The sequence below is a fragment of the Scyliorhinus torazame genome, chromosome 6 (assembly GCF_047496885.1).
Source record: "Scyliorhinus torazame isolate Kashiwa2021f chromosome 6, sScyTor2.1, whole genome shotgun sequence".
Lineage (NCBI taxonomy): Eukaryota > Metazoa > Chordata > Chondrichthyes > Carcharhiniformes > Scyliorhinidae > Scyliorhinus > Scyliorhinus torazame.
The window spans coordinates 191,635,295-191,648,184 of record NC_092712.1 but is presented as its reverse complement, the minus strand read 5'-3'; the positions used below and the strand labels follow the sequence as shown (position 1 = coordinate 191,648,184).

At 47.1% G+C, this 12,890-nt stretch overlaps 1 protein-coding gene across 2 annotated transcripts in view; it reads right to left on the bottom strand.

Annotated features, from left to right (window-relative positions):
- Nucleotides 1-12,890, bottom strand: part of LOC140425196 (ATP-dependent translocase ABCB1-like) — a 176,845-nt gene that overhangs the window by 84,330 nt on the left and 79,625 nt on the right. For both annotated transcript variants that reach the window (XM_072509206.1, XM_072509205.1), the window contains 3 exons: nt 12,325-12,528; nt 2,628-2,798; nt 1,506-1,667 (listed from right to left, as the gene is read on the bottom strand). In XM_072509206.1, the coding sequence (XP_072365307.1) occupies nt 1,506-1,667; nt 2,628-2,798; nt 12,325-12,528 (537 nt within the window). The remainder of the gene's footprint in view (nt 1-1,505; nt 1,668-2,627; nt 2,799-12,324; nt 12,529-12,890) is intronic.

Here is a 12,890-nt window from a genome sequence, read left to right as displayed (position 1 = left end):
ATTTTGTTAACTTTGAAATTCTGCCGTGGGCACCCATATCTATGTTTTAATACATATATCAAGAAAATCAGTGACCCTAGCTCTGACCTCTGAGAAACCCTGACTGTATCTTCTTCCAGTCCAGACTATAAGACCAAAAGACACAGGAGCAGAATTAGGCCACTCGGCCCATCGAGTCTGCTCCGCCATTCAATCAACGCTGATATTTTTCTCATCCCATTCTCCTGCCTTCTCCCCATAATCCTTGATCCCCTTATTAATCAAGAACCTATCTATCTCTGTCTTAAAGACACTCAGTGATTTGGCCTCCACAGCCTTCTGCAGCAAAGAGTTCCACAGATTTACCATCCTCTGGTTGAAGAAATTCCTCCTCATCTCTGTTTTAAAGAATCATCCTTTTAGTCTGAAATTGTGTCCTCTGCTTCTAGTTTTCCTACAAGTGGAAATATCCTCTCCACGTCCACTCTTTCCAGGCCTCGCAATATCCTGTAAATTTCAATAAAATCCCCCCCCTCATCCTTCTTAACTCCAACGAGTACAGACCCAGAGTCCTCAACCGTTCTGCATATGACAAGCTCTTCATTTCAGGGATCATTCTTGTGAACCTCCTCTGGACCCTTTCCAAGGTCAGCACAAAAGGTTAATCATTATTCTCTGTTTCTTGTCACTCAACTAACTTCATATTCATGCTGCTGCTGTCCCTTTTGTCCCATGGACTTCAGCCTTGCTGGCAACGTTTATGTGGTGATATTGTACATGCATTCATACTGCAGTGGTATTGTACACGATTCATATTCAAATGATGTCGTGCGTATGATTTACTATGGTGACCTGATGTGCATAGCTCATACAGAAGGGATATTAACCACATAAATCAAAGCAAAATAATACTGTACATGCAGCTTACACTGTTGCTGAACAGCGCCAGGGACCCGGGTTCGATCCCCGGCTTGGGTCACTGTCTGTGCAGAGTCTGCATGTTCTTATCATGTCTGCGTGGGTTTCCTCTGGGTGCCCTGGTTTCCTCTCACAAGTCCCAAAAGACGTGCTTGTTAGGTGAATTAGACATTCTGAATTCTCCCTCCGAGTAACCGAACAGGTACCGGAATGTGGCGATTAGTGGCTTTTCACAGTAACTTCATTGCAATGTTAATGTAAGCCTACTTGTGATACTAATCAAGATTATTATTATTATAATGCAACAATATGGTATATTTACTGATGCTGTCCAAATTGATTCATATTGCAGCAAATCTTGCCACAAACATAACACTAAAGTAAAATTAAATTTTATGTATTGTTACAGGGAAAGAAAATAGGCAAAATCTTCAGTCCTCCTGCCAGTGTTGGCGCCTTATACATTGTTTGCCAATGACCCATCTCTGCTTTGGAAAATGTTGTTCTCTTAGCTCTTCTTAAATTGTAAAGATGTGATAGCATTTAAGTTTTCCAGTTATATTTGTTGTATTTTGTTTTGAGATATTCACCAATGAAGAAAATGGTACCTGTGCCAATACAAGTGAGTGATAAACTCCATTTTCCTGCATCAGTTCTGCATGTGTCCCTTGTTCCATTAAAACACCATTTTGAAAGCTGGCTATCATATCTGCAGTCCTGATTGTTGATAGACGATGAGCAATCAAGATCGTAGTACGCCCTGTACTTGCCTGTGGAAATAAGAGGTGTTCAGGTTACACATTACCAGCCTTTCAAGAATTTACCAAGTTACTCATGGAAGATTTTATGATCTGATATAAAAAACAATCTGTTTGCAGATGATCCTCAAAGGTTTGCACAGCTATGGCAGGCATTCAAGAGATTCCCCATCCACGGTGAAAATGAACCCCAAAGTCTTCGACTTAAGTCTAGCGATGCCGAGACAGACAAAGTATAAGCTTCCAGTTGTTTTCCAGGAACCAATCACAAGCCTGAAGCCAGAGGTGCCACTCCACATAAAGCATGGCTGACCTGAGTCTCTCTCATTCTTACTGCCTTCCAAAGGCATGTTGGAAGGATTTGCAAGATGACAGTCAACCTTTTTTGGCCACTTTATGAATGCACCTTCTGTAGTCACCAAGTCTTGTAGTTGGACTCAACTTGAATCTTCTGGTTCAGAGGCAGGGACACTACCCACTGGATCACAAGATAGTCAAGGTCCTTAGCGCAATATTAAATACATCCGTTTCAACATCACCCACATCCTGAAAGCAAATAAAACAAATGGCAATGAATTCTCAGAGAAGTTCCCTTGATTACTGTAACTTTGGCAAAAGAATCAAGAAAACCTTCGTGAAACTCTGTATTCTCCGCCCCTTTTTGCTTTTCCCTGATGACAGTATGACAATGAATGGAAGGGATGGAAATGGAAGAAATGGTACATGGAGGTCCCACAATGCAAACACAGGGCTGGCTCGAACAATCAACTGCCCTTTTCCTGTCTTTATAAAAAAATGTTTCCAGAATTTCACTATGTTTAGAAGTAATTGCTCAATTGTTTCCTGAATAACATTAGGTATTTCCGCCAACTATAATCCCGCATGTTCCATGAATATATGATGACATTCTTTTTTTTTCTTTAGCTTAATATGTGCAATTATTTGTGTTTGCTAACTAAAATCTACAAATACCTTATCCAATGCTGCTTGAACAACAGCTTCACTCTCCGTGTCAAGGGCAGAAGTGGCTTCATCCAACAAGAGAATCTTCGGGTTACGCACCAGAGCCCGGGCGATTGCAATTCTCTGCTTCTGTCCCCCACTCAGTTGTGTACCTCTCTCCCCAACAAAGGTATTGAATTTCTGAAATAAAATATAAAAATATAGATCCTGTGAATGCTTCACTGTCCAAAAATGTAATTAGAAATCCTGGCTACATCCAGTTGACACATTAAGGACAGCAACATCATTTAGAGCAGGGTTTCTCACACTTCAGGTCATAATCCGTGGGTAGGTCGCAGGCGGGTATCGGGCGGGTCGTAGAGCAATCAGTTGCCATTTGCGGGAGAAGTGTCCAATAGCTGCGGCTAGCCTTTAAATTGGGAATGCTGGCCGCGACCAGCTTTTAAATGGAAGGATGCAGTCTTCCAGCAAGAAACGGCGGCAGAGAGCAGATCACATGCCCGGCATGTACACTGGTGTCAGGCGCCCTGTATATCTGTGTTTTTGATGCGAAATCAAAGAGGGAGATTCCTCAATTTTCTAGCTGCGAGCAAGCACGGCTACAGGGCTGTGAAGAACTGAAGATGGATCATTTTGTTATAAGGAAGACAGGGCCAGAGACACAAACAGGCCAGGACATCACAACTGAACCTGCTGGAGAGAGCTGCTTGGGAGTCCAGGGCAGGACAAAGCAGTGCTGGTGTTAGCTTTGTACAGAGCTCCAGGGCCTCTAGTGATCAGCCAGCAAGGGACAGGGAGTCAGTGCAGCAATCCCCTGTGGTTGTCCCCCTCTCGAACAGGTATACCCCTTTGGATACTGTCAGGGGCAATAGCCTATCAGGGGAAAACAGCAGCAGCCAGAGCAGTGGCACCACGGCTGGCTCTGATGTTCAGCAGGGAACGTTCAAAGCGCAGAAGAGCAATAGAAGAGCAATAGGCACAGATAGGTACTTCTGTGGACATGAAAGAGACTCCAAGATGGTATCTTGCCTCCCTGGTGCCAGGGTCCAGGATGCCTCAGAATGGGTAGCAGGCATCCTGAAGGGGGAGGGTAAACAGGTAGAGGTCGTGGTACATATTGGTACTAACGACATAGGCAGGAAGGGGGATGAGCTCCTGCAGCAGGAGTTCAGGGAGCTAGGCAGGGTTAAAAGACAGGACCTCAAGGGTTGTATTCTCGGGATTACTCCCTGTGCCACGTGCCAGTGAGGCTAGAAATAGGAAGGTAGAGCAGCTAAATACGTGGCTAAACAGCTGGTGTAGGATGGAGGGTTTCCGTTATCTGGACCACTGGGAGCTCTTCCGGGGCAGGTGTGACCTGTATAAGAAGGACGGGTTGCATCTAAACTGGAGAGGCATAAATATCCTGGCCGTGAGATTTGCCAGTATCACATGGGAGGGTTTAAACTAGTATGGCAGGGGGGTGGGTACCAGAGCAATAGGTCAGAAGGTGAAAAGATTGAGGGAGAACTAGGAAATAGGGCTACTATGACTCTGAGGAAGAGCAGACAGGGAGATGTTGCTGAAAACAGCGGGACTGGTGGCCTGAAGTGCATATGTTTTAATGCAAGAAGTATAACAGGTAAGGCAGATGAACTTAGAGCTTGGATTAGTACTTGGAACTATGATGTTGTTGCCATTACAGAGACCTGGTTGAGGGAAGGACAGGATTGGCAGCTAAACATTCCAGGATTTAGATGTTTCAGGCGGGACAGAGGGGGATGTAAAAGGGGTGGCGGAGTTGCGCTACTGGTGAGGGAGAATATCACAGCTGTACTGCGGGAGGACACCTCAGAGGGCAGCAAGGCTATATGGGTAGAGATCAGGAATAAGAAGTATGCAGTCACATGTTGGGGGTTTACTACAGGCCTCCCAACAGCCAGCGGGAGATAGAGGAGCAGATAGATAGACAGATTTTGGAAAGGAGTAAAAGCAACAGGGTTGTTGTGATGGGAGACTTTAACTTCCCCAATATTGACTGGGACTCACTTAGTGCGAGGGGCTTGAACGGGGCAGAGTTTGTAAGGAGCATCCAGGAGAGTTTCTTAAAACAATATGTAGAGAGTCCAACTGGGGAAGGGGCTGTACTGGACCTGGTATTGGGGAATGAGCCCGGCCAGGTGGTAGAAGTTTCAGTAGGGGAGCATTTCGGGAACAGTGACCACAATTCAGTAAGTGCTGGTGAACAAGGATAAGAGTGGTCCTCGGGTGAATGTGCTAAATTGGGGGAAGGCTAATTATAACAATATTAGGCAGGAACTGAAGAACATAGATTGGGGTCGGATGTTTGAGGGTAAATCAACATCTGACATGTGGGAGGCTTTCAAGTGTCAGTTGAAAGGAATTCAGGACCGGCATGTTCCTGTGAGGAAGAACGATAAATATGGCAAATTTCGCGATCCTTGGATAACGAGAGATATTATAGGCCTCATCAAAAAGAAAAAGGAGGCATTTGTCAGGGCTAGAAGGCTGGGAACAGACGAAGCCTGTGTGGAATATAAAGAAAGTAGGAAGGAACTTAAGCAAGGTGTCAGGAGGGCTAAAAGGGGTCACGAAAAGTCATTGGCCCACTGAAGGACAGGGGAGGCAATCTATGTGTGGAGCCAGAGGAAATGGGTGAGGTACTAAATGAATACTTTGCATCAGTATTCACCAAAGAGAAGGAATTGGTGGATGTTGAGTCTGGAGAAGGGTGTATAGATAGCCTGGGTCACACTGAGATTCAAAAAGACGAGGTGTGAGGTGTCTTTGAAAAATATTAAGGTGGATAAGTCCCCAGGGCCTGATGGGATCTACCCCAGAATGCTGAAGGAGGTAAGAGAGGAAATTGCTGAGGCCTTGACAGAAATCGTTGATCTTCACTGCCTTCAGGTGATGACCTGGAGGACTGGAGAATAGCCAATGTTGTTCCTTTGTTTAAGAAGGGTAGCAAGGATAATTCAGGGAACTAAAGGCGGGTGAGCCTTACGTCAGTGGTCGGGAAATTACTGGAGAGAATTCTTCGAGACAGGCTCTACTCCCATTTGAAAGCAAGTGGTCGTATTAGCGAGAGGCAGCATGGTTTTGTGAAGGGGAGGTCGTGTCTCACTAACTTGATAACGTTTTTCGAGGAGGTCACAAAGATGATTGATGCAGGTAGGGCAATGCATGTTGTCTATATGGACTTCAGTAAGGCCTTTGACAAGGTCCTTCATGGCAGACTGGTACAAAAGGTGAAGACACACGGGATCAGAGGTGAGCTGGCAAGATGGATACAGAACTGGCTAGGTCATAGAAGGCAGAGAGTAGCAATGAAAAGGTGCTTTCCTGATTGGAGGGCTGTGACTAGTGGTGTTCTGCAGGGATCAGTGCTGGGACCTTTGCTGTTCGTAGTATATATAAATAATTTGGAGAAAAATGTAACTGGTCTGATTAGTAAGTTTGCGGAAGACACAAAGGTTGGTGGAATTGCAGATAGCGATGAGGACGGTCAGAGGATACGGCAGGATTTAGATCGTTTGGGGACTTCGGAGGCGAGATGGCAGAGGGAGTTTAATCCGGACAAATGTGAGGTAATGCATTTTGGAAGGTCTAATACAGATAGGGAATATACAGTGAATGGTAGAACCCTCAAGAGTATTGACAGTCAGAGAGACTTGGTGTACAGATCCACAGGTCACTGAAAGGGGCAACACAGATGGAGAAGGTAGTCAAGAAGGTATACCGCATGCTTGCCTTCATTGGCCGGGGCATTGAGTATAAAAATTGGCAAGTCATGTTGCAGCTGTACAGAACCTTAGTTAGGCCACACTTCGAATATAGTGTTCAATTCTGGTCGCCACACGAGCAGAAGGATGTGGAGGCTTTAGAGAGGGTGCAGAAGAGATTTACCAGGATGTTGCCTGGTATGCAGGGCATTAGCTATGAGGCGAGGTTGAATAAACTTGGTTTGTTCTCACTGGAACAAAGGATGTTGAGGGGCGACCTGTTAGAGGTCCACAAAATGATGAGGGACATAGAGTGGATAGTCAGAGACGTTTTCCCAGGGTAGAGGGATCAATTACTAGGGGGCATAGGTGTACGGTGGAAGTGGCAAGGTTTAGAGGAGATGTACGAGGTAAGATTTTTACACAGAGGGTTGTGGGTGCCTGGAACTCGCTGCCGGAGGTGGTGGAAGCAGGGACGATAGTGACGTTTAAGGGGCATCTTGACAAATACATGAAAAGGATGGGAATAGAGGGATACAGACCCCGGAAGTGTAGAAGGTTTTAGTTTCGACATAGACATAGAATTTACAGTGCAGAAGGAGGCCATTCGGCCCATTGAGTCTGCACCGGCTCTTGGAAACAGCACATTACCCAAGCCCACACCTTCACCCTATCCCCATAACCCAGTAACCTCACCCAACACTAAGGGCAATTTTGGACACTAAGTTTAGACGGGCAGCATGGTCGGCGCAGGCTTGGAGGGCCGAAGGGCCTGCTCCTGTGCTGTACTTTTCTTTGTTCTTTGTTCAAAGAAAAAACTGAAATCGGGAACAAAGCAGTATAAAGATGATTTCTTGAGGTGTGGCTTTGTTAATTGTGCCAGTGCAACTCATGATGCAAATTCCATGTGTGTTATATGCAGGGAAGTACTGGCAAATGAGATTTTAGAACTCTCAAAACTTCAAAGGCCTTTCAATGGCAAGTTCAAGACAAGCCACTTGATTTTTTTCAAAGCATGCAGCATGAACTTAAATTATCAGCTGAAGTGTAACATTGAATGACAAAGCAAGTGTGATCATGAGTCATGTCCAAAGATGTGCAGGTTAGGTGGATTGGCCATTCTAAATTGCCCTTAGTGTCCAAAATTGCCCTGAGTGTTGGATGGGGTTACTGGGTTACGGGGATAGGGTGTAGGTGTGGACCTGGGTAGGGTGCTCTTTCCAAGAGCCGGTGCAGACTTGATGGGCCCAAAAGCCTCCTTCTGCTCTGTAAATTCTATGATTCTATGATGAGGATCAAGCAGGCTCACCTGTCACATTAAAGGTAAGCAAAAAAGGTGTGTCACGAAGGCTTGCCAGCGTGGATCATGAAGGTCAGCCAGCATGGGTCACGAAGGTCACCCAGCATAGGTCGGGAAGGTCGCCCGGCATGGGTCACGAAGGTTACCCAGCGTGGATCGCGAAGGTCAGCCAGCGTGGATCGCAAAGGTCAGCCAGCATGGGTCGCAAAGGTCAGCCAGCGTGGATCGCGAAGGTCAGCCAGCGTGGGTCGCAAAGGTCACCCAGCGTGGGTCGCGAAGGACAAACCGGGTGTGTTTGGTGTATTTTAGGCTGTATCGTGAGACAAGGCAGGGATGCCCACTCTCTCCATTGCTCATTTGCCTTGGTGATAGAGCTACTGGCAATGGCACTTAGAGCGTAAAGGGGTTGACAGGGGATAGTGCGCGGTAGGGTGGAGCATAGAGTCTCGTTATATGCAGATGATCTGTTCCTCTACATATCGGACCCATTGGAAAGTATTGGAGGTATCATGGTCATTTTGGTGGAATTCGGCCTGTTCTCTGGGTATAAGTTATACATCGGGAAGAGTGGGGTCTTTCTGATCCAGGCGAGGGGGCAGAAGAGATGGTTGGGCGAGCTACCATTTACGGTAGTGGGGGAGAGTTTCAGGTATCTGGGCATCCAGGTGGCGCAGGGATGGAAGCAATTACATAAATTGAATTTGGGGTTGGTGGAGTAAATGAAGAGGAATTTTTAAGAGGTAGGACATGCTCCCGTTGTCATTGGCAGGGTGGGTGCAGTCCTTGTAGATGACGGTACTCCCAAGGTTTTTATCTGAGTTCCAGAACCTTCCGATTTTTGTTTCAAAGGCCTTCTTTAGGAAGATCAACACACGGGATTTGTGTGGGCGGGGAAAGCACCTTGGATGAAGGTGCTGTTGGAGCACGGTTGAGGGTGGGGGGGGGGGGGGGGGTGGGCTGGCCTGGCCAAACTGAAAGAACTATTACTGGCCAGCAAATATAGTTATGGTAAGGATGTGGGTAATGGGGGAGGGATCAGTATAGGAGCGGATGTAAGGCACTAGCTTGGGAGCACTGTTGAAAGCGCCTCTGCCATTTTCGCCGGCCAGGTTCTCCACAAGTCCAGTAGTAGTGGCGGCCCTAAGGGCGTGGGGACAGCGGTGGCAGCACCTGAGGCTGGAGGGGGCCTCGGTTTGGGCTCCGATTTGTGGGAATCTCAGGTTTGTTCCGGGGGGCTGGACGCAGGATTCCGGGGGTGGAATCGGACGGGGCAGACCTATTTGTGGAGGGCAGTTTTTCGAGCTCAGAGGGGTTGGTAGAGAAATATGAGCTGCCCAGCGGGAATGGGTTCTAGTACTTACAAGTTTGGGACTATGTGAGGAAACAGGTGCCATCCTTTCCTGACCTGCCGCCCCTGGGGCTGGAGGACACAAGTGGTGTTGAAAACAGGGGCTGGTGAGGGCAGGTTGTCGGAGATTTACAAAGAATTAATGGACTGGGAGGGTGCCCCGATAGGAGAAGTTAAGCATAAGTGGGAAGAAGAGCTGGTGAGGGTGCTGGAGGCTGGGTTGTGGGAGGAGGCTGTGAGAAGGGTGAATGCATCCTCTTTGTGTGCTAGGCTGAGCCTCATCCAATTTAAAGTATTGGGGGAAGGTGGTCCAGAGTTCAGAAGTGGCAGTTTGTGGAGTGTCGGAAGACTCAGGAAGTATTGGAAGAGTCCAGGGGGTGAGAGAGGCCAACGTTTTGGCCCTTGCCTCTTTGGTAGTCTGGAGATGGATCTGGCTGAAATGGAAGGTCTCGGGCCTGCCGAACCCGGGGGTGTGAACGAGCGACCTCACAGAATTCCTTAGGTTGGAAAAAATCAAGCTCACTTTGGGAGGATCTGTGGAGGGGTTTGCCTGGAGGTGGAAACCGTTTATTAATAATAAGAAGAATAATAATAACCGCTTATTGTCACAAGTAGGCTTCAAAGAAGTTACTGAGAAAAGCCCCTAGTCGCCACATTCCGGTGCCTGTTCGGGAAGGCCGGTACGGGAATTGAACCCGCGCTGCTGGCATTGTTCTGCATTACAAGCCAGCTGTTTAACCCACTGTGCTAAGTTTAGCAATTTCTTCCGGGATCATCATATCATAGAATCATAGAATTTACAGTGCAGAAGGAGGCCATTCGGCCCATCGAGTCTGCACCGGCTCTTGGAAATAGCACCCTACCCAAGGTCGACACCTCCACCCTATCCCCATAACCCAGTAACCCAACCCAACACTAAGGGCAATTTTGGACACTATGGGCAATTTAGCATGGCCGATCCACCTAACCCGCACATCTTTGGACTGTGGGAGGAAACCGGAGCACATGGAGGAAACCCACGCACACACAGGGAGGATGTGCAGACTCCGCACAGACAGTGACCCAAGCCGGAATCGAACCTGGGACCCTGGAGCTGTGAAGCATTTGTGCTATCCACAATGCTACCGTGCTGCCCAGTTAAGTCACGGTAGGACAGCACGGTAGCATAGTGGTTAGCACAATTGCTTTACAACTCCAGGGTCCCAGGTTCGCTTCCCAGCTTGGGTCACTGCCTGTGCGGAGTCTGCACGTTCTCCCCGTGTGTGCGTGGGTTTCCTCCGGGAGCTCCGGTTTCCTCCCACAGTCCAAAGATGTGCAGGTTAGGTAGATTGGCCATGATAAAATTGCCCTTAGTGTTCAAAATTGCCCTTAGTGTTTGGGGGGGGGGGTGTTACTGCATTGTGGGGATAGGGTGGGGGTGTGGACTTGTGTAGGGTGCTCTTTCCAAGAGCCGGTGCAGACTCGATGGGCCGAATGGCCTCCTTCTGCACTGTAAATTCTTTGACGTCAGCAGGAAGAGGAGCGGGAGGGGGGGGGGTGCTTAGGAGTTCAAAGAGGCAGATTGGGTGGAGGGTAACAGCAAGAAGGGTGGGGGCAGGGGTGTTGGTTATTTATTGTTATGAGATTTCCTATTTGTGGTTATGTTCGATGTACATATATATATAAATGCCTTAATAAAACATTCGAAAAAAAGCTTTCTCCCTATAAAGGTGGTACAACTAAATTTGAAGGGGGAGATTGAATACTTCACTTTACTGTTGAATACTATAGGTGCTAAAGTGGTGACCAATGTCTTAAATGCCTGTTTAACCCATCTGCAGCAGAAGTCACCATTTTGGTAAACGAATTGGAGCTTTCCCAAGAGGCTTGGTCAGCTGATTCATTTCCCTGGTTCTAAGATCTACCCGGCTCGCAACGCCTCGCAACATCTAACACGATCTGTATATGTTGGCAATTCTGCATATTAGAGCGAGACAGCTAGCCTCACTGTAATATGCAGTTTCCTGACTTACCCGAGGTGTGGGATCTTATCTCCTCCATCTCGGAGGCCTCGGGCGAGTGCCATTCAGGACAGGCCTCCATGAAAGGGGACCAACAGCACGGCACCCGTGAGGGTCTCCGAGGGGATCGGAAGTCCCAGGTGTATGCCCTTTGGGGTCCCTTTTAGTCATTATCAGAGGGGTACGCTGGCACTGCTGCTGCCACCCATGCACCCTGGCAATGCCAGCCTGGCACTGCCAAGGTGTCCAGGTGGCACTGCCAGCTGGTAGGAGCACTGCCAGAGTGTCAGGTTAGCACGACCAATGTGGCAAGCTGACATTCTTGAATGGGCGCGATGGGCTGGAGGGTTAAGGGGTGCCGGGGGAGGCCAGGGACCCACCCATTACCTGGTGGGGCTTGGGGGAATGTCCAGTCACTTCAGCGGCCTCAGAGAAAAAATGGCATCCCGCTCTCTCGCGACACTGAGGGTTTCCAGCGAGCAGAACTCCTTAGTGCACAAAGCGGGGCTATGTGCAGCCTCAGCCGTGCGTTCCCCGTTGAGGTTAAGGCCCCTTATCAAAAGCGAGTTGCGTTTTATAGCCTTGTGTTTCTCGGCGCCGCAAGTGCTGGGAAACACGTGGCGAAACACGCTCGCTATGGGACTTTATTCCCATTTAGTTAAACCGCGCCCAGGGTTTTGATGGTCAGTAGTCATCCCCATGTCAATGTCCAGAAAGAAAATGCTGGAAAATCTCAGCAGGTCTGGCAGCATCTGTCGGGAGAGAAAAGAGCTAATGTTTCGAGTTCAGATGGCCCCTTGTCAATGCTGTTAGAGCTTTGACAAAAGGTCATCTGGACTCGAAATGTTAGCTCTTTTCTCTCCCTACATATGCTGCCAGACCTGCTGAGATTTTCCAGCATTTTCTTTTTGGTTTCAGATTCCAGCATCCGCAGTGATTTGCTTTTATCCCATGTCAATGTCCCTGATCATGCATAGATTAGTGCAGATTGAGAGATCCCATTCCCTCCCCCTCATTTGAGTCATCATGCAGCCTGCACAGTTTTAGAATCACAGAAGATCCGCCTAAGACTGGGTCACCTGTTTAAAAACAATCCTATTGATCACAATACTCTCCTCTTTAATTTCAAATAAAGACACACTGCCTTTGTAAAAAAGTAATCAGCAAACATTGTTATCATCACTGCCATGCCTTTGTTCCATATACAAAGATGCATTGCTTAATTTTGTTGTATCTTGAGTAATTACATCCTAAGCACACGACAATAAAAGCATTGTCAAACATGTTTTTGATGCACAGAACAGCTCTTTAAAGGTTGCAGCTCCTCACTTACATCAGGAAGTTTTATGATAAAATCATAGGCATTTGCTTCTTTTGTAGCCATCTCAATTTCTGAATCTGTAACATCGGCACGTCCAAATCGTATGTTTTCAGCAATTGTTGTCGCAAAAAGTACAGGCTCTTGGCTGACCACACCAATCAACTTTCGAAAATGCCTGATATTTAGTGACCGTATATCATGGCCATCAACTGTAATCTGGTAGCAAAAAGATAGTGCACCAAATAATATTTTTTTCTGCATTGTAATATAAAACAGATTATACATATCGGAAACATAGTTACCTATCTATATTCTGGGATACTTGTCACAACAGGTAAACTAACATTGTGCACTATTTAGTTGAAAACAGCCTGATAATGGGACCAACACTTTGAGAATCTTTACCAATATATCCTCCAAGTTGTGATTATAATAAATTGCATGTTTCAAGAGGTGTAACTGAAGAATGCAATGCATTTTTGGCAATAGTCAATAATGCTGCAGTCTGCCTATTGTTATGGACGAGGTGTTTTCAGAATCCCAAAATATATCATGGAGTTCACCCAACCTCTCCCTTT